The 19,541-nt window shown below is 37.0% G+C and overlaps 1 protein-coding gene across 1 annotated transcript; it reads left to right on the top strand.

Moving 5' to 3' along the window:
• The first annotated feature begins 18,573 nt into the window (after positions 1 to 18,573).
• On the top strand, positions 18,574 to 19,310 carry LOC141829923 (uncharacterized). The gene is made up of 2 exons (XM_074717397.1): positions 18,574 to 19,212; positions 19,284 to 19,310. Exons 1-2 carry the CDS (start codon positions 18,574 to 18,576, stop codon positions 19,308 to 19,310), a joined length of 666 nt encoding a protein of 221 aa, XP_074573498.1.
• The last annotated feature ends 231 nt before the right edge of the window (positions 19,311 to 19,541 follow it).

The following is a 19,541-nucleotide window of genomic DNA, read 5'->3' as shown; positions in this document are numbered from 1 at the left end:
TGAATTGATTGACCCTCATTTATTAGCAAGCTCTCAATAAGTATTGTCGAGCTCCTTGATACGACGGAATCGTATAACTACCACGTGGTTGTCTCGTGGCCGCCATGTGGTCTTAGAGCAAGAAAGGTGTAAAACTATTAAATGAGATCAATGAAGAAGGGGACGAAAGGGGCCCACAGACAATCTCAGCCTTGGGCCTCGACCTTGACCTCTACTCGATCTCGGGCCCCGAGCTTGGCCTCTGCTCAATCTCATGTGCCGACTTTGGCTTAGTCTCGGGTTTTGATCTCGACCTCTACTCGGTCTCGAGCCCTGACCTTGATATCTGCTCAGTCTCATATGTTGACTTCGTCTCAGTCTCAGGTTCTGACCTTGACCTCTACTCAGTTTCGGGCCCCGACATCGACCTCTGCTTAGTCCCATGTGCCTACTTCGGCTTAGCCTCAGGCCTTGACCTTGACCTCGACTCGGTCTCAGGCCCCGACCTCAGCATCTACTCAATCTCATGTGCCAACTTTATCTCAGCCTCATATGCTGATCTATCTCAGTTTCATGTTAAGTCCATGGAAATGGTCTGTTCACGAGATCAGAAAACTCTAAGATTGTTTCTCATGAAAAATCAGACAAATATCTTAGAAGACATGGACAATTAGAGTGCGTACATTGGAATAGAAGCATATATCTCAAAACTTTTTCTAAACGAACGCTGATGTTTCATATATCAACTCTATAAAATGTTGTCCACACAAAATTCTAATTTTCTCAAATGTTTAATCTTCTTCCTCATGTCAAATCTTAACTTGAGCGTCGGAGTGGCTTGTTGGGATCCATCCCTGGTGTCATTCAAACTCTCTTTTAAGTACTTTTTAGGTCCATTTATCTTCTTTGATGATTATCTTCGAGGAGCGTGCACGTTAACAATTTATTAGCCGGTGATTTGATCATACATGGTATTTAGCCAAAATAAATTGGTGCCGTCTGTGGGAAATCTAAGTCAAGATGTTGCGATGGTTAACATTGGAAGAACTACTGGCGATTATGTCTTCGCTAAAGAGAAAAGTTACGATGAAGAAATGACCATCACACCCGAGTAAATTAATGAGCTAGTATCCTAAGTGATGTTAAAGGTATTACAACAACACTCGTTATTCCCTCCTTCAAGAGCTCTTCTTCCTTCGCCGGACGAGCCTTCCCTGCCTTGAAAAGTGTCACTACCAGTAGGAGGGGGCATACCCATTATGAACTCTCTTAACAAAGAGACAACTTTTTCGAACGAGGATTCACATGAATCTAGAGCTGGAATACCCCCTCGGGATTATAAAGGCAATATAATCACTGCTGATGAGGTAAGCATACCCAGAACTCATTTCTCTTGAAAAGTTCTCAAGCAAGAACTACTCCAACACTTTCGACAACCACAATTAGAGGAATACACTAGATCGTCAGATCCATAGGATCACCTGTGCCATTTTGAAATGTTGTTTTATTGAACCAATATCCTGATTGGGTTAAATGTCGAGTCTTCGTAACCACCTTATCGAGCTCTGCCCAGAGGTGCTTCAGCCACCTTCTAGTCTTGCCCATTCATTCCTTTGTGGATTTCAAAGTGGCCTTCCTTCATCAATTTGTCAGTAGCAAAAGATACCAAAAATACTTCTAAATTTATTTATCATAAAAAAGAAGCCTCGGGAGGCTCTCAGAGAATATATTCAATGATTCGATTGGGTCATTTAGGACGTCCCCTCAACTCTCTCGAAACAGTTGACCAGCGCCTTTTCTCAAGGTTTGGTAGATGGAGAGTTCTTCCGATCCTTGATGAAAAAACCTCTGGTAGATTATGACAAATTACTTAAACGTGTTGATAAATACATATATCTGAAAGAGACATAGCTCGGTCACTTTTCGATCAAAGAAGAAACCTTCCAAATCCATACCAATAAGTAAAATCTCATCACAATCTAATTACCTACTATCTTGGCAAGAAGGACGCACAGTGCAGGTCGTGTCCTTCCATCTTGTTTCTGCTGAAATACTGACCTAGAGTCCTCCAGAAGAGTAGGTTCATTTATGTACATATCATCAATCACATAATTATAACACTAATGAATGTCGGTAGTTTGCTCAAGAAGTTAGTCGAGTTATAAAAGAGAAACAACAAGGAAGGAAGACTTTGCCTTCAACAACCAGACACACATCTCGCAAATATTCGTGACACGAGGACTCTGAGAATAGATCAGATCGACATCGGTCTAGTCCTAGTCGACACAAGGAGACAGAACCTCCACGGCGACGTTCTCCTAACCAACGTCATCGGGATGACTGACGAGAAGATCATCCTAACTCGTATGGAAATCACTTAAGCAACACACCTCACCGCGATGTAATCAACATAATCTTAGGTGGGCCTATCGACGGAGACTCAAATCAAGCAAGGAAAGCTCACGGGTGAAGATTGGAAAGTTATGGCATAAGCTCTAGGAGAGGCCTAGAGAAAGGGCCCCTCATTAGCTTTGGACCACTAGACCTGGAGACCTGGATGGAGTCTTCACCTCTCACGATGATGCTTTGGTAATTCATACAGTGATAGCAAATTATGAGGTAGCCAGAGTATTCGTTGATATGAGCAGTTCTATCAATGTATTATTTAAAGAAGTATTTGATCAGATGTAAATCAACAGAGAAGAATTAAGACCCATGTCAACAACTCTGTTCGGATTCACTAGACATGAAATACAATTGGCAGGCCAGATTTGCCTCCCATTTCTCTAGGCTAGGAACCTTTGCAGCGAACTTGAAACATCCTCTTTACAATAGTAGACACTTCTTCCTAGCTCTTACATTGTCATTTTTGGAAGACTCGAGCTCAGCATGTTTCAAGCAGTCATTTCTACCATTCACTAAAAGATAAAATTTCCAGTAGTTGATCAAATCAACTCGGCTGGTAGAGATCAGGTCATCTCTCAGAAGTGCTACATCACCATGATTTGTACCGACCTTAAAAAGATGTGGAAAATCTTAAGGAAAGAGGTGCATTCTCTCCAAGAGATGCCTATTCCCCGACCGTCGCACGATAAGGAAGAAATGCAGGTTGTGCCCAGTCTATTTAACAAAGTCACCCAAATCTCAACTAACTTGTCACCCTAAATAAAAGCAGAATTTGTTGACTACCTCATTCAAACAATGATGTATTCGCCTAGGCTTCTCACGAAGTCACGGGGGTAGCATCTACCGTAATGGAACATTGGCTCAATATCCTCCTCGAGGCTCGACCTGCCCGACAGAAAAAGCGACACTTCGAACTAGAATAAGATAGGTAATCCGTACTGAAATGAGTAAACTCCTCGAAGAAGAATACATCCGAGAAGTTCAATTCCTGTCATGGCTCACAAATATAGTATTGGTATCAAAGTGCGGGGGCAAGTGGCAAGTCTACATTGACTTTCGAGACCTCAACAAAATTTGTCCTAAGGATTGTTACTCTCTTCCCAGGATCGACTGATTGGTTGACTGAATCTTAGGTTGCAAACTTATATGCATGCTTGACGCCTATCAAGGACATCATCAAATCCCTAGATTCAAGCAATGGATGCCTAGATTTGATTGAGTAGCAACAACGATATATGTTTGACTTTCTCCAGGCTTAGCGCATCAGCCGACAACCCCTCCTTGATCCAATTAGATCTAGAGCTGCTTGTTTAGGCTTGACTATTATCTATTGTATGCTTGGTAGCTTGACTCTAGTTATATTTGACTCATTTGATGTTTTGACTGTTTGCTATATTTGACTTATGCTGCTTATTTGATCTATCCATGATGAGTATGATTTATTTTATATGCTTGATTAATATATGATTGGTTTTTATGCTTTATATTTCTTATTTAACTCATTATGCCTCTTTGAAGGATATTATTGTCATGAAAAATGTATTATTGTCTGGAAAAATATTTTTGAAAAATATATTATTGACTTAAAAATATTTTTGAAATATATATTATTATCTTTATTTTTTTTAAAAAAAATACATTATTGACTTTTTTTTTGAAAAATGTAAATTTTACCTTAGAAAAATATATTTGAATATTGCATTATTACTTTGGAAAAATATTTTGAAAATTGCTATGGTTTTAATATTCTTTGAAAATCTTGACATGATCCCTATTTTGATGTATGTCAAAGGAGGAGAAAAATAAGATTTTAAAGTTGAGTTGGTTGAGCTAAGAAAAATGAACTTAAAAGGAAAATTGAACTCTCACTTAAAATGAACTTAGAAGGAAAATTGAACTCTAACTTAGACATAGATTGAAGTTAAGTTTAAGTTAGTTATTTCAAGTTTGTTGAACTTTCAACTTAAGGCATGAACTGATTACTTGCCAAAGTTTAAGTTGCTAAAATTAACAAGTCTTGATTTGGTTTAACTTAAATTGAAATTGTAAGTTTAAGTTAATTTTTTTGATCTTGATCCAGGTTTAACTGCATTAGATTAAGTTTCCATAAAAGCATGTTAAACTTTGTTAAAGAAAGGTATTTTTTCTCTAGCTTTAAACTAGGTTGTTAAACATCAAAAAATGTAGGCAGTGCCGATGATCGAACTTATATTTTGATATCTAGCAAAGGATTTAAATTAAATATTATGTGTTTGATATGAGAATTAAGTGTGCAAGTCACTTAACATGGAATGTCCTAAGTGATCAGGAAGATTGGTCATTAGACATCAGAAGTTCTAGTGGGTTAGGAGGACTAAACAATAGGCTAAGAAGTCTTAGTCGATCAAAAGGACTAGACACCAGGCAAAAAAACCAAATAACTGATCTGGTAGAGCACTTGATGGATCAACTAGACCAGATATCGATGGTAATTGTTCTTTTTATTATATTTTATTATATTTTATATTTTATTTATTTGTCACATACACCATTCAAAATTTATATTTTATAATTAACCAAAACTCCTAATTTACACTAAAATAGCATAGTAAAGGATCTGAGTCATCTCTCTTGTAGAACCAATGATAGAAAGTTTACATTAGACAAATATTACAAAGGGGTTTTTATTTTCTAACCTTATTCAATCAAAGAAAAGAGTCATGACTAACAACAATTAAGGTCTTATGATACAAGTTTATTTTAATAAAGATCAACTAAGAAATATTTACACAACAACTTTCAATCGAGAAACACTTTAACTATATATAATTGAACTAAACATCAAACTACACATACCAATAAATCTACAACTCTAACATAGTAAAGCTAATGAATATGCAATTATAATTTATCAACTACACATGTTCACATTATTATTAACCAAAAGCATAATCCAATAACAACATTAACCCTAATTAACAAATTCATCCAACATTCACCTATTCATATTATTACCAATCAAAATCATAATTCAATAATGACATTAACATAATTCACAAATTAATCCTAAACATTAACCATAATTATAATTTCATCCAAACATCAACCATAATTATAATTTCATTCCAAATTAACATATTCACAATTAAATCCAAATTTTAACATATTCACAATTTCATTTAAATTAATCAAATTACAACTTAATTAAGTTTAACCAAATCACATTCATTGAAGTTCAACGCATTCACAGCTTCATTGGAATTTAACAGGACAATGATTCATCCAAAGTAAACAAATCACAAATTCAATGAATTTTAATCAAGTCATAGATTCATCATTGAAGTTAAACAAGTCCACAAATTCGTTGAAACTCAACCAAATCACAAATCAATTGGAGTTTAATAGAACAAAAACTAATTGAAAGTTTACGCTCTTCAAATCACAAAAAATTTGAGGTTACGATTTCCAAATCAAACTCAGGACACCAATGGCCAAAAGTCAGAGTCATTCTCCGGTGAACTCGCAAGGACAACTTCTTCTGGGGGTTGTTCACGCCAACAATGAGAGTGGAGAGTTCTTCCCCGGAGCTAGACCACTCCAACGAAGATTGATCGGAGAATCCAAAATCAACCAATCACTGATCATCTCTGCCCTAGATCTATTGTCGCAACCATGTTCATAGGTTAGGAACAAAGAATCGGGAATGGCTTACCTCGGAACTTCACCAGTGACGAAGAGGATGGTCCAAGCTGGTTAGGTAGTCCTCGTGTTCACAAACCACGTCGACGAAGAAAATCAACCACTGAGCTCTGGTGGATTGCGTGAAGAGAGGGAAGCTCACCAGAGCTGGACTACTCCGACGAGGTTCTTAGAAGGAAGTGATACCGCTGGCCGCTCTGAAACCTATTGCCCTAACCACAGTGACAGGTTAAGCGCAACTGGAGGGGATGAAGGAGATGCTCATCAGACCTAGACCACTCCAGCAAAACTCCTAGCGAGGTCATCGACGCTTGTAAGCCTTCGAAGAAGCCATCGGCATCGTCCCATGGCTTCAATAGGGAGAAAGGGGTTGCAGAGGAGGAGAAATTATGATAGGGGAAAAAGAGAAGAAACTTAATCCAGCGCAAGCCTAAGAATGATCGAACCGATTTTTCCCTTTTAGACCACTGAACCGAACCACTGTTGAATCGGACCAGTTTGGTTCAATTTGGCTATTCTCTTGGGCTTCTAAATTGGGCTTTTTGAATTGGATTTTGGTTTGATTGGAAATCCTTGTAATTGGGCTTCTCACATATGTATGAATTTAAATCTTCCATTTTTTGATCCTTCAATTCTCGGTTCAAATTGGACCATGATTAAACCAAACTCGATGTTCTCCTCCAATTTGTTATCTCATCCTAAATTCCTACAAAGCAAAATATGATCAATTAATAATCATGAATTCCCTCAAATCTATAGAAATTAAGATGAATATCATAAAGAAATCCAAACTAATAAAATATACTAGAAACACAATTTAAAATACAAGAGAGGATAAAAACACTAAGATATAACCTCAATTAGCATGTCCCAAATTCGATTATCAGACATCAAGTAAGGAAAATCTTGACAGGTCGATTACACACTAAGCAAAATAAGAAGATCAAATATGTCATTTAGACTACATGTTTAATAGGTAAGTAAGGTAAGTCCTGGAGAGACTTTTCATTCTAGAAGGTAGTGAGAATGTGTCCTAGTTAGGATAACTTTAAGCATTGATCCAACTAAAAAAATCAACAGAAGTTTCTAAGTTGAAATCAGACAATCTCAACTATCAAGATTGATTCATGCATACTTATATATGTCTAATTTTATTTTGCATATCTATTATTACTATTTTTGTTGTACTAACTTTCTTTTGCAGAAAAATAAAGTTTAGGTTGATCGAAGGGGGTCGATCGAACAAGGGGGTTTGATCAACCAATCCTAAGAAGTTAAGCACAATCGAGACTGTGATCAAGTCCAAATGAAACAAAAGTTCAGTCGATTGAACAAGTATGGAAAGAACAGATCCGATACGATCGGATCAAATAGTAAAAAAAATTCTAGGGTCTAGTCAATTGATGGGGCATTCAGTCAATTGAAAAAGTGGATTTCATGGGATTGATCTAATAGGATCGGAGCAAGCAAGGAATGATAAGAGATTGGTTCCCTGATAGGAGATTCAATCAACTGGAAGGATTAGTCGACTGATGGATTTTCAATCGACCAGATAAAGACTATAAAAGAAGCCTCGAGATCTAAGGCTCAACAATCAACTTCTCATCGATCTCTCCTTCCTTGCTGCTCCATTCGTACAAGTACTACTGCTACTACATCGAGAGGCTTTCTGACAATCTATGATGAAATACTATATCCTACATTGTCGATATATTGTTTATATACATACTTGCATTTCATTTAATAGAGGCTTAGTAAATTTGTTACTATCCTCTAATCTTATACGAGCTTTTCTCCTTCTTTGAAAGTTTTCATAAATAAGACCAGTAGTAATTGCTTATTCGAAAATAGTTCAAAGGATCGTGGGTCTTGGAGTAGCAATCGCTAAACTGTGGAAACACGTAACCGCCCGAGTCTTATCTCATTTTAATTTTTCGCTTTATTGTAACGCCCGCCCTTACGTGGGCCCTTGACGGACGCTACAGTTCTTACATTCATTCATTCTTTCTTACAACTACTATCATATACAAAAACTAAACTAACTAAACATGCAGCGGAACATACTACTAATCTAAAACAGATTCATATATGATAGCAGTGCAATAATAAACAATACCAACTAACCTAGGTTGCATGGCAAATACTAGGTTATACAGTTCTAAACAGGATAATTAACACATGATATTAAAACATTGTTCAACATGAAATAAACATTGGTTTCATGGCCAAGGCTTAATCACGTCACCACCACACACATCTCCACAGCCCTGTCCTGCTGCCTCCCATTTGCTCAGTACCTGTTAACTGGATCTGCAATATAAGGAAAGCATCTATAAGCATAAAGCTTAGTAAGTTCCTTTCCTACTCACAAAATCCATCGTTACATAAAACATAACAATAAAGCATACAAATGTCATATTTCCTAAACAGGCATAAATCAATCATTGGACATTTACATCATATACATGAAACATAGAAATCATTTTGCCTTTTTGAAAAATATTATCTTAATAGATAAACATAATAATCATCATCATCTTTGGGGATCCCTGGCTTGTACCCATTCATTTCTTTTGCGCGCATACATACCAAGTAGTACGAGGTAGCTAATCCCGACTACACGGTTACTAGGTCTTCTCAGATGTCCTTCAACCTAGGGGCAACTTTTGGAGCCCATCCCTGGAATCCCTTTCGGGTTCCGGTACAAGCCATTCATTCAAAGTAAAATACTTTTCATACTTTTCCTTTTTCCATCTTAACGTGAATGTTCCATAACATCTTTCTTTCATTCATAGTGAACATTCACGTCATACATTACATGAATTCGACATAAGGTATTATGAAAGAAAATCATGTGTCTAATCACATTTAAACTTTAACCTAGGTTTGGTTGCACTTTCTTCATAGGGGGTAGCTTTATTAACCTTAAACCGACCAAACCAGGAGATTTATATCCCTATCATCGATCAGAAGATCGATTGATGGGTTTAAATCGATTCAGGGTCGATTCTGTTCCATTATTCATCACAGTGGCTTGGGTAATCGATCAACCGATCGATTACAGGAGCCTAATCGATCAGGAGATCGATTCCCTCATTACGGTGTCCACAGTAGGCTTGGTAATCGATCAACCGATCGATTACAGCCTCGTAATCGATCAGCCGATCGATTACCGACCCTTAATCGATCGGTGGATCGATCAAAAGTCGCTAATTTCGTTCCTCATTAAAGCGTGTAATCGATCAACCGATCGATTACACCCTCTGGTAATCGACCAACAGGTCGATTACCAGTCCTTCTGTTACAGTTTAACTTGATTAAATCTTCACTCACTACAACAAACTTGACTTTCCGCAGCACGTCATTAACGACACACAATTATAGTGTGCTGTTAATAATAATTTTTACAGCGCACATAATCAAGTGCGCTGCGGATAATATATTATATTTTAAAATTAACAGCGCACGTATAACAGTGCGCTACGAATAGTATTTTTCGCAGCGTACAAAAATTATACGCTGTTAAAAGATAGTATTTTTAAAAAAATATATGCTGTTAAAAGAGAGTTAAAAATGTACGCAACACGTATGGATGTACACTGTTAAAAAAATTATTTAATAAATTTTTATTTTCCACCGCGTATGGATGCTCGCAGCCTTAGGTTTTCTCTTTTCCCCGCCGCGCTCGCTCCTCTCTGTTTCGCGACATTGCCTCCCTCGCCAACGCTCAGCCGCCCGCGCTCGCTCCCCCGAACGCCCTATTTCGCGAGATCCCCCCCCCCCCCCCCCCCCGCGACCGCGATCGCCCGCGCGCTCGGCCGCCCGCGCTCCCCTGACGGTGTGTGCCTCCTGAGTCCGTCACCTCCGGTTGTCCGTCCGGCTGGTCGTCCTCCTTCCTCCTGTGTCCATCCTCCTCCTCCAGCCGTCGCGAGTCCGTCCGGCCGTCGTGAGTCTGTCCGGCCGTCGCAAGTCCATCCTCCTCCTCCAGCCGTCGTGAGTCCGTCCTCCCCTTGCGTCGGCATCCTCCTCCCCTTGCAGCGGCAGGTAAAATGGTGATTTCGTGTATTTTAGGATCTGATCATTACTTGTTTTAGAGCTTGACATTTTGTGATTTTAGACTGTTAATTTTAGGGCTTGACATGTTGGGTTTATGCTGTAAATTTTAGGGTTCTAATTTTGTCATGTTTGCCATGTTGTTAATTTTAGGGTATCACTATGTTAAACACAGTTTTCTATCTCATCATTTTTAAGTTAGAGTTACTGTTCTATTATGTTTGTTCATTTCAGAAATTTATCTTCACTTGCCTTCCTGCTTGTTGGTACTTCCTATTATAAACAATACCTATGGAGAGCTTTCTAACAAGCATGTTGATTGGCACGGTTTGATGGAGTAACAGGTATCCACGGTGACAAAAGTTGAGCCTTCTGTGCCCAAGGGTGGCTCTTCACAATCTCCAGAGTCTGCACCAACCAATGCAGATGTACAACCAAAAGTTAATACACCTTCATCACCACCAAAAGTTGAGACCTTAGTGCCACCTGCAAAAGTTGATTATGTTGCTGATCTTCTCAATATATTTACGATAGAGACACCTACTACAAATGGCTCAGACTCATGTTCCAAGGATGATAATTCATGGGCAGGTTTCCAATGTAAGTGTTTGAGTTTTTTTGAAAGGTTGTCAAGATGCTTTGTGATATACAAATAGTGGCAAATCAACTCTTTGCAACTCTTTTGAATTAGTGCTCCTATGGTTTATCCGTTCATCTTTTAAGATGCTTCTTCATAACTATATGATGGTACCTCTGGTTTATGTTTATTTACGATTTTAATGCACTATGTATCCTACAACTGCTGCGATGACAACTTCTACGACCCAAACAGGTAGTTCAAAACCAGTGGAAAATAAACCTGCAGTGGGAATTCAAGACTTATTCAAAGACTCTCCCGTTCTGACACTATCTTCAAGTCCAGCAAAGTCTCAGGCAAATGTAAAAAGTGACATTATGAGCCTTTTGAAAAGGTTACTTATGTGTTCTGCATATATTATTTCTGAATTTTATTCATCTATTTTCGTATACTTAAGTTTCTCATTCATCTGCATGCTTCTTGGCTAGTATAAATTAAGAATTTGTTAGCCTTCTGGTTCATGGGTTGCACAAGCGCCGTCACAGAGCTAAATAGCATGCCAAGCATGGGCCAACAAACCCTTGGCAAAGCACAATATGCCTTTTAGTTTAGGTATCCTCATGCTTGACTGTGGGTGCGAAAGTGTAGTACCCATAGATAAATGCAAACCACAAAATTGAGTTGACTGTTTTCAGATAAAGATTATGATTACTCTATTGTATATGTAATAATATACACTCACTAATATTATTGGTTTTGGTACCGTTTGAAGGAGAGAAATAGTAGATTTTCCAACTCAACCTTTGTGCCTAAACAAATCAGTTGGGCTGGAAACTTAGGCAATTGATCATTGAGAGTGGTTGCAGAATGCCAAAGACCATATGTTACAGTGGAAAATTGATTCTTCATGTATTCAGTACCAGATGCTACTCAGCATATACCTTAGTCTTCTATGCGCTTTATGTATTCTCTTTTGCTTTCTGGAATATAGATTTAGTTACCTTTGATAACTAAACTTTCTTATTGCTATCTTGATTGAAAGAATATGACAGGTTTACTCGTAAATTTTATCTTTGAATCATTTTATCATAAGTAGCAGTAAAGTATTTATGAATCAGATGTGCAATTTTTCAATGTTTTTGTCAATCAAATTATATGTTCATTCAGTTAGACTGTAACTGTATTATAAAATTAGTTCATCACTAAATTTTAAATTTGTTGACTTTATTCTAATGACTTCTTTTGTGTCATTCTTATTCCTTATTAGGTAGTTCACTAAGGGGACAGGGTTGGAAGTATGGATCTGGGTTTGTAGATGGAGTTTTCCCTACCAAAGTATGTTGCCAAAGTATGAGCTTTACTTGACACTCCCTACCACTGATAATGTGTGGGATGATCTTATTAATGTGTCAGTTCAACTTCGTCTCAACAAGCAACAGGATCCTATTATATCTGTAAGCATCATTTTCCATTGTTTTTGTTTTTAACAGTTACATTCACTTGTCGATTTGGGCCAGGACACGGTACAACGCTCACAATCCTTTTGGTGCCCGAGGGTGCAAAACAAAACTGGTACTCGAGAAGCCACTGATGCAAAAGTACATCACATTCCTTTTGGTGGATCTTATTAGAAAGTTTAGATTGATAGAGTTTTCGTGGAGAAAGTGGAGCTAATTCGACCAAACGAAGAGATATTTTTTCTTGAGGATGCAATAGGAAGCACAGTCGCTTGGGCATTAATTTGATCATATACTTTTTGTAGTAATGATGAATTTTTGTTTGGATTATTTTATCTAACTAAATGTAGATGATTATCTTTGGTGTGATTTTATTTAATATTTGTATGTGGTATTTGTATGTTGGATTATAAATATTACAACATTTTGAGCAGGTTATAATTATGTGTATTTGTATTTGTATTATATATTTGTGTATATATGTTTATTATATTTTAAGAATATAATTATCCGCAGCACGCGAGGCGCGCGCTATGAAAAATGCATCCACAGCACGCGGGTCGTGCACTGCGGAAAATTGCATCCGCAACGCACGGCCTGTGTGCTGCGGATGCAATTTTTCGCAGCGCGCGCCCCGCGTGCTGCAGATGTCTTTTTCCGCAGCACGTGCCCCGCGCGCTACGGATGTATTATAACTTTCAACAGCTTAGAGTTATGCAGCATGCAATGTGCGCTGCGGATAGTTTAATTGTGCGCTGCGGAAAGTCAAGTTTGTTGTAGTGTAGGTTATTAAACATCAAAAAAGGAGAAAATTATTGATGTAGGCAACGCCGATTATCGAACTTATATTTTGATGTCTAACAAGGATTTAAAATAAATATTATGTGTTTGATATGTGAGTTAAGTGTGCAAGTCACTTAATATGGAATGTTCTAATGGATCAAGAAGATTGGCCATTAGACATCGGAAGTCCTAGTGGGTTAGGAAGACCAAACACTAGGTTAAGAAGTCTTAGCCGATCAAAAAGACTAGACACCAGACAGAAGACCAAATAACTGATCTAGTAGAGCACTTGATGGATCAGTTAGACCAGACATCGATGGTAATTTTTCTTTTTATTATATTTATTATATTTTATATTTTATTTATTTGTCACATACATCATTCAAAATTTATATTTTATAATTAATCAAAACTCCTAATTTACACTAAAATAGCATAGTAAAGGATCTGAGTCATCTCTCTCGTGGAACCAATGATAGAAAGTTTGTATTAGAAAATATTACAAAGGGGTTTTTATTTTCTAACCTTATTCAATCAAAGAAAAGAGTCATGACTAACAACAATTTGGATCTTATGATACAAGTTTATTCTAATAAAGATCAACTAAGAAATATTTACACAATAACTTTCATTCGAGAAACACTTTAACTATACATAATTGAACTAAACACCAAACTACATATACCAATAAATCTACAATTCTAACATAGTAAAGCTAAAGAATATGCAATTATAATTTTATCAACTACACATGTTCACATTATTATTAACCAAAAGCATAATCCAATAACAACATTAACCCTAATTAACAAATTCATCCAACATTCACCTATTCATATTATTACCAATCAAAATCATAATTCAATAATGACATTAACATAATTCACAAATTAATCCTAAACATTAACCATAATTATAATTTCATCCAAACATGAACCATAATTATAATTTCATTCCAAATTAACATATTCACAATTAAATCCAAATTTTAACATATTCACAATTTCATTCAAATTAATCAAATTACAACTTAATCAAGTTTAACCAAATCACATTCATTGAAGTTCAACGCATTCACAGCTTCATTGGAATTTAACAGGACAATGATTCATCCAAAGTAAACAAATCACAAATTCAATGAATTTAATCAAGTCACAGATTTGTCATTGAAGTTAAACAAGTCCACAAATTCGTTGAAACTCAACCAAATCACAAATCAATTGGAGTTTAATAGAACAAAAACTAATTGAAAGTTTACACTCTTCAAATCACAAAAAATTTGAGGTTACAATTTCCAAATCAAACCCAGGACACCTGTGGCCAAAAGTCAGAGTCATTCTCCGGTGAACTCTCAAGGATAACTTCTTCTAGGGGTTGTTCACGTCAACAATGAGAGTGGAGAGTTCTTCCCCGGAGTTAGGCCACTCCAACAAAGACTGATCGGAAAATCCAAAGTCAACCAATCGCTGATCGTCTCTGCCCTAGATCTATTATCGCAACCATGTTCACAGGTTAGGAACAAAGAATCGGGAATGGCTTACCTCAGAACTTCACTAGTGACGAAGAGGATGGTCAAAGCCGGTCAGGTAGTCCTCGCGTTTGCAAACCACGTCGACGAAGGAAACCAACCACTGAGCTCTGGTGGATTGCGTGAAGAGAGGGAAGCTCACTGGAGCTAGACTACTCCAGCAAGGTTCTTAAAGGAAGCGATATCGCTGGCTACTCTGAAACCTATTGCCCTAACCATGGTGACAGGTTAAGCGCGACTGGAGGGGATGAAGGAGATGCTCATCGGACCTGGACCACTCTAGCAAAACTCCTAGCGAGGTCATTGATGCTTGTAAGCCTTCGAAGAAGCCATCGGCATCGTCCCATGGCTTCGATAGGGAGAAAGGGGTTGCAGAGGAGGAGAAATTACAATAGGGGAAAAAGAGAAGAAACTTAATCCAGCGCTAGCCGAAGAATGATCGAACCGATTTTTCCCTTTTAGACCACTGAACCGAACCACTGTTGAACCGGACTAGTTTGGTTCAATTTGGCTATTCTCTTGGGCTTTTAAATTGGGCTTTTTGAATTGAATTTTGGCTTGATTGGAAATCCTTGTAATTGGGCTTCTCACATATGTATGAATTTAAATCTTCCATTTTTGATCCTCCAATTTGGGTTCAAATTGGACCATGATTAAATCAAACTCGATGTTCTCCTCCAATTTGTTATCTCATCCTAAATTCCTACAAAGCAAAATATGATCAATTAATAATTATGAATTCCCTCAAATCTATATAAATTAAGATGAATATCATAAAGAAATCCAAACTAATAAAATATACTAGAAATACAATTTTAGATACAAGAGAGGATAAAAACACTGAGATATAATCCTCAATTAGCATGTCCCAAATCCGATTATCAGACATCAAGTAAGGAAAGTCTTGGCAGGTCGATCAGACACTAAGCAAAATAAGAAGATCAAATATGTCATTTGGACTAGATGTTTAATAAGTAAGGTAAGTCCTGGAGAGACTTTTCATTCTAGAAGGCAGTGAGAATGTGTCCTAGTTAGGATAACTTTAAGCATTTATCCAACTAAAAAAATCAACAGAAGTTTCTAAGTTGAAATCAGACAATCTCAACTATCAAGATTGATTCATGCATACTTATATATGTCTAATTTTATTTTGCATATCTATTATTACTATTTTTGTTGTACTAACTTTCTTTTGCAGAAAAATAAAGTTTAGGTTGATCGAAGGGGGTTGATCGAACAAGGGGGTTTGATCAACCAATCCTAAGAAGTTAAGCACAATCGAGACTGTGATCAAGTCCAAATGAAACAAAAGTTCAGTCGATTGAACAAGTATGGAAAGAACAGATCAGATACGATCGGATCAAATAGTAAAAAAAATTCTAGGGTCTAGTCAATTAATGGGGCATTCAGTCAATTGAAAAAGTGGATTTCATGGGATTGATCTGATAGGATCGGAGCAAGCAAGGAATGATAAGAGATTGGTCCCCTGATAGGAGATTCAATCAACTGGAAGGATTAGTCGACTGATGGATTTTCAGTCAACTAGATAAAGACTATAAAAGAAGCCTCGAGATCTAATGCTCAACAATCAACTTCTCATTGATCTCTCCTTCCTTGCTGCTCCATTCGTACAAGTACTACTGCTACTACATCGAGAGGCTTTCTGACAATCTACGATGAAATACTATATCCTACGTTGTCGATATATTGTTTACATACTTGCATTTCATTTAATAGAGGCTTAGTAAATTTGTTACTATCCTCTAATCTTGTACGAGCTTTTCTCCTTCTTTGAAAGTTTTCAAAAATAAGACCAGTAGTAATTGCTTATTCGAAAATGGTCCAAAGGATCATGGAGCTTGGAGTAGCAATCGCTAGACTGTGAACCAAGTAACCGCCCGAGTCTTATCTCATTTTAATTTTTCGCTTTAACTTTGCTTTTGTAAAAGAAAAGAGATTTTTAACGAATGATAATCACCCTCCCCCTCTATCGCATATTTCGATCCTACACTACCATAAAAAAAATTGACAGTCTCACAATGCATATATTCTAACAATTAGGATTTATTTTTTTATAATACAAGTATCTGGACTTTACTCGATTAATCTTAAAGATAAATGACCTTCTCCCTAATTTATTTATCAGATAAATTCAGGAGATTGACTTTTAGAATATTTATTTTTATTAGGATTCAAATTTTGATTCACTTATTTGTTCCTCTCAATACTTTTGTAACGCCCGCCCTTACGTAGGCCCTCGACGGACGCTACAGTTCTTACATTCATTCATTCTTTCATTCAAGTACTATCATATAAAAAAATTAAACTAACTAAACATGCAGCAAAACATACTACTAATCTAAAACAGATTCATATATGATAGCAGTGCAATAATAAACAATACCAACTAACCTAGGTTGCATGGCAAATACTAGGTTATACAGTTCTAAACAGGATAATTAACACATGATATTAAAACATTGTTCAATATGAAATAAACATTGGTTTCATGGCCAAGGCTTAATCACGTCACCACCACACACATCTTCACCGCCCTGTCCTACTGCCTCCCATTTGTTCAGTACTTGTTAACTGGATCTGCAAGACAAGGAAGGTATCTATAAGCATAAAGCTTAGTAAGTTCCTTTCCTACTCACAAAATCCATCGTTACATAAAATCATAACCTTAAAGCATACAGTATATCAACATTTCCTAAACAGGCATAATCAATCATTTGACATTTACATCATATGCATGAAACATAGTAATCATTTTGCCTTTTTGAAAAATATTATCTTAATAGATAAACATAATAATCATTATCATCTTTGGGGATCCCTGGCTTGTACCCATTCATTTCTTTTGCGCGCATACATACCAAGTAGTACGAGGTAGCTAATTCCGACTACACGGTTACTAGGTCTTCTCAGATGTCCTTCAACCTAGGGGCAACTTTTGGAGCCCATCCCTGGAATCCCTTTCGGGTTCCGGTACAAGCCATTTATTCAAAGTAAAATACTTTCCATACTTTTTCTTTTTCCATTTTAACATGAATGTTCCATAACATCTTTCTTTCATTCATAGTGAACATTCCCGTCATACATTACATGAATTCGACATAAGGTATTATGAAAAGAAAATCATGTGTCTAATCACATTTAAACCTTAACCTAAGTTTGGTTGCACTTCCTTCATAGGGGGTAGCTCTATCAACATTAAACCGACCAAACCAGGAGATTTATATCCCTATCATCGATCAGAAGATCGATTGATGATTTTAAATCGATTCAGGGTCGATTCTGTTCCATTACTCATCACAGTGGCTTGGGTAATCGATCAACCGATCGATTACAGGAGCCTAATCGATCAGGAGATCGATTCCCTTATTACGGTGTCCACAGTAGGTTTGGTAATCGATCAACCGATCGATTACAGCCTCGTAATCGATCAGCCGATCGATTACCGACCCTTAATCGATCGGTGGATCGATCAAAAGTCGCTAATTTCGTTCCTCATTAAAGCGTGTAATCGATCAACCGATCGATTACACCCTCTGGTAATCGACCAACAGGTCGATTACCAGTCCTTCTGTTACGGTTTAACTTGATTAAATCTTCACTTAACAACAACATATAAATCTAAAACATGTTAAACCTTATCGTAACTTAACTTACCAGCATAAACTCAACGATAAACAACAGATTGGTTATCATATCGTAGCTTAACCTATCAACATATTAATTTATTGATTTAACCTAACAGGAAACATGATAATATCCTAACATGATAATATTATAGAAAGTTGTATATAATTAGAAGTTGTATATTTAGAATATTCTAATTTAGGTAAGACTATAATATTATTTCTTGTAAAACAAGAAATCCCTTGTGTATATATATGCTCCCTTACGGGATGAATTGAAATACAATCGAATTATTATTTTTCCCATATTTCCACATGGTATTAGAGGAAGGTTTAATCCTTTGAATTTGGTTTGAATTCTACTTGCTTCGTCTCCTTTTCCTGAAAGTTTCAGAAGACGCTGATAATCCCTGAATCCTTGAATCTCCACCTGGAAGGCTTCCTGCGAAGACATTGAAGACATCTACAATGGATGGATCTGTAATTGATGAAAATCAATCACAAGTCATTCATCACCACTATGACAACTCTGCGTTTCCTAAAACGATTGTGTTGAATGAATCCAACTACACCATATGGGCTCCCCTCATGCGGATGCGTATTGGAGCACGAGGAAAGATAGGTTATTTAACTGGTACAAAATCTAAACCCCTTATGAATACTCCAGAATATGAAGTTTGGGTCACAGATAATGAAAGGGTAAAAAGCTGGCTCATTGATTCCATGGAGACCTCTCTTATGAATCGATATATTCGTCTTTCTACTGCAAAAGATATTTGGGAAGCTGTGGAGAAAACTTTTTATGATGGCTCTGACGAAACTCGAATATTTGAATTGAACAAGAAGTGTTTTGAAGCAAAGCAGAATGGTCGACCTATTCCGACCTACTACAATGAATTGGTGGCCATGTTCCAAGAGATTGATCAAAGGATAACGTCTCAGAATAATGATGTTGCAACTGTTGTCCATGAAACTTCAATGATGTCTCGATTGCGTGTTCATATGTTTTTGAGTGGACTAGATTCAGAATATGATCAAGTGCGTGGAGAGATCCTACGCAAGGAACCTAAATTCTCCTTAGAGCAGAGTTATGCTTATATCCGCAAGGTGCAATCTGAGAAACAAGCTATGGGACATTATGTATCTCCTGAATCTTCTGTTTTGGCTGTTCAAAGTAGAAAAGTTACTCCTCCAAGCTTTTCTAGTCCTCCTTCTGGTCGTCCTGCAAGTAAATCAAATCCATATGCAAATAAGAAGTGTAATGTTTGTGGAGAACTAGGCCATAGCAAGGAGAGATGTTATGAAGTGATTGGTTATCCTGATTGGTGGGACTTCACCAAGAAGCCACGTAAGAATATAAGCAAGGCTGCCATTGCTACTGCTGAGAATGAGCATCATGATAGTGCTATGGCTACTGTAGCACGATCAGGTATGAA

Source organism: Curcuma longa, chromosome 5, assembly GCF_044706935.1.
Source record: "Curcuma longa cultivar G26 ecotype Majalengka, Jawa Barat chromosome 5, ITB_CL_G26_1.1, whole genome shotgun sequence".
Lineage (NCBI taxonomy): Eukaryota > Viridiplantae > Streptophyta > Magnoliopsida > Zingiberales > Zingiberaceae > Curcuma > Curcuma longa.
The sequence above is the reverse complement of the archived record's forward strand: the minus strand, read 5'-3'. Positions and strand labels throughout refer to the sequence as shown.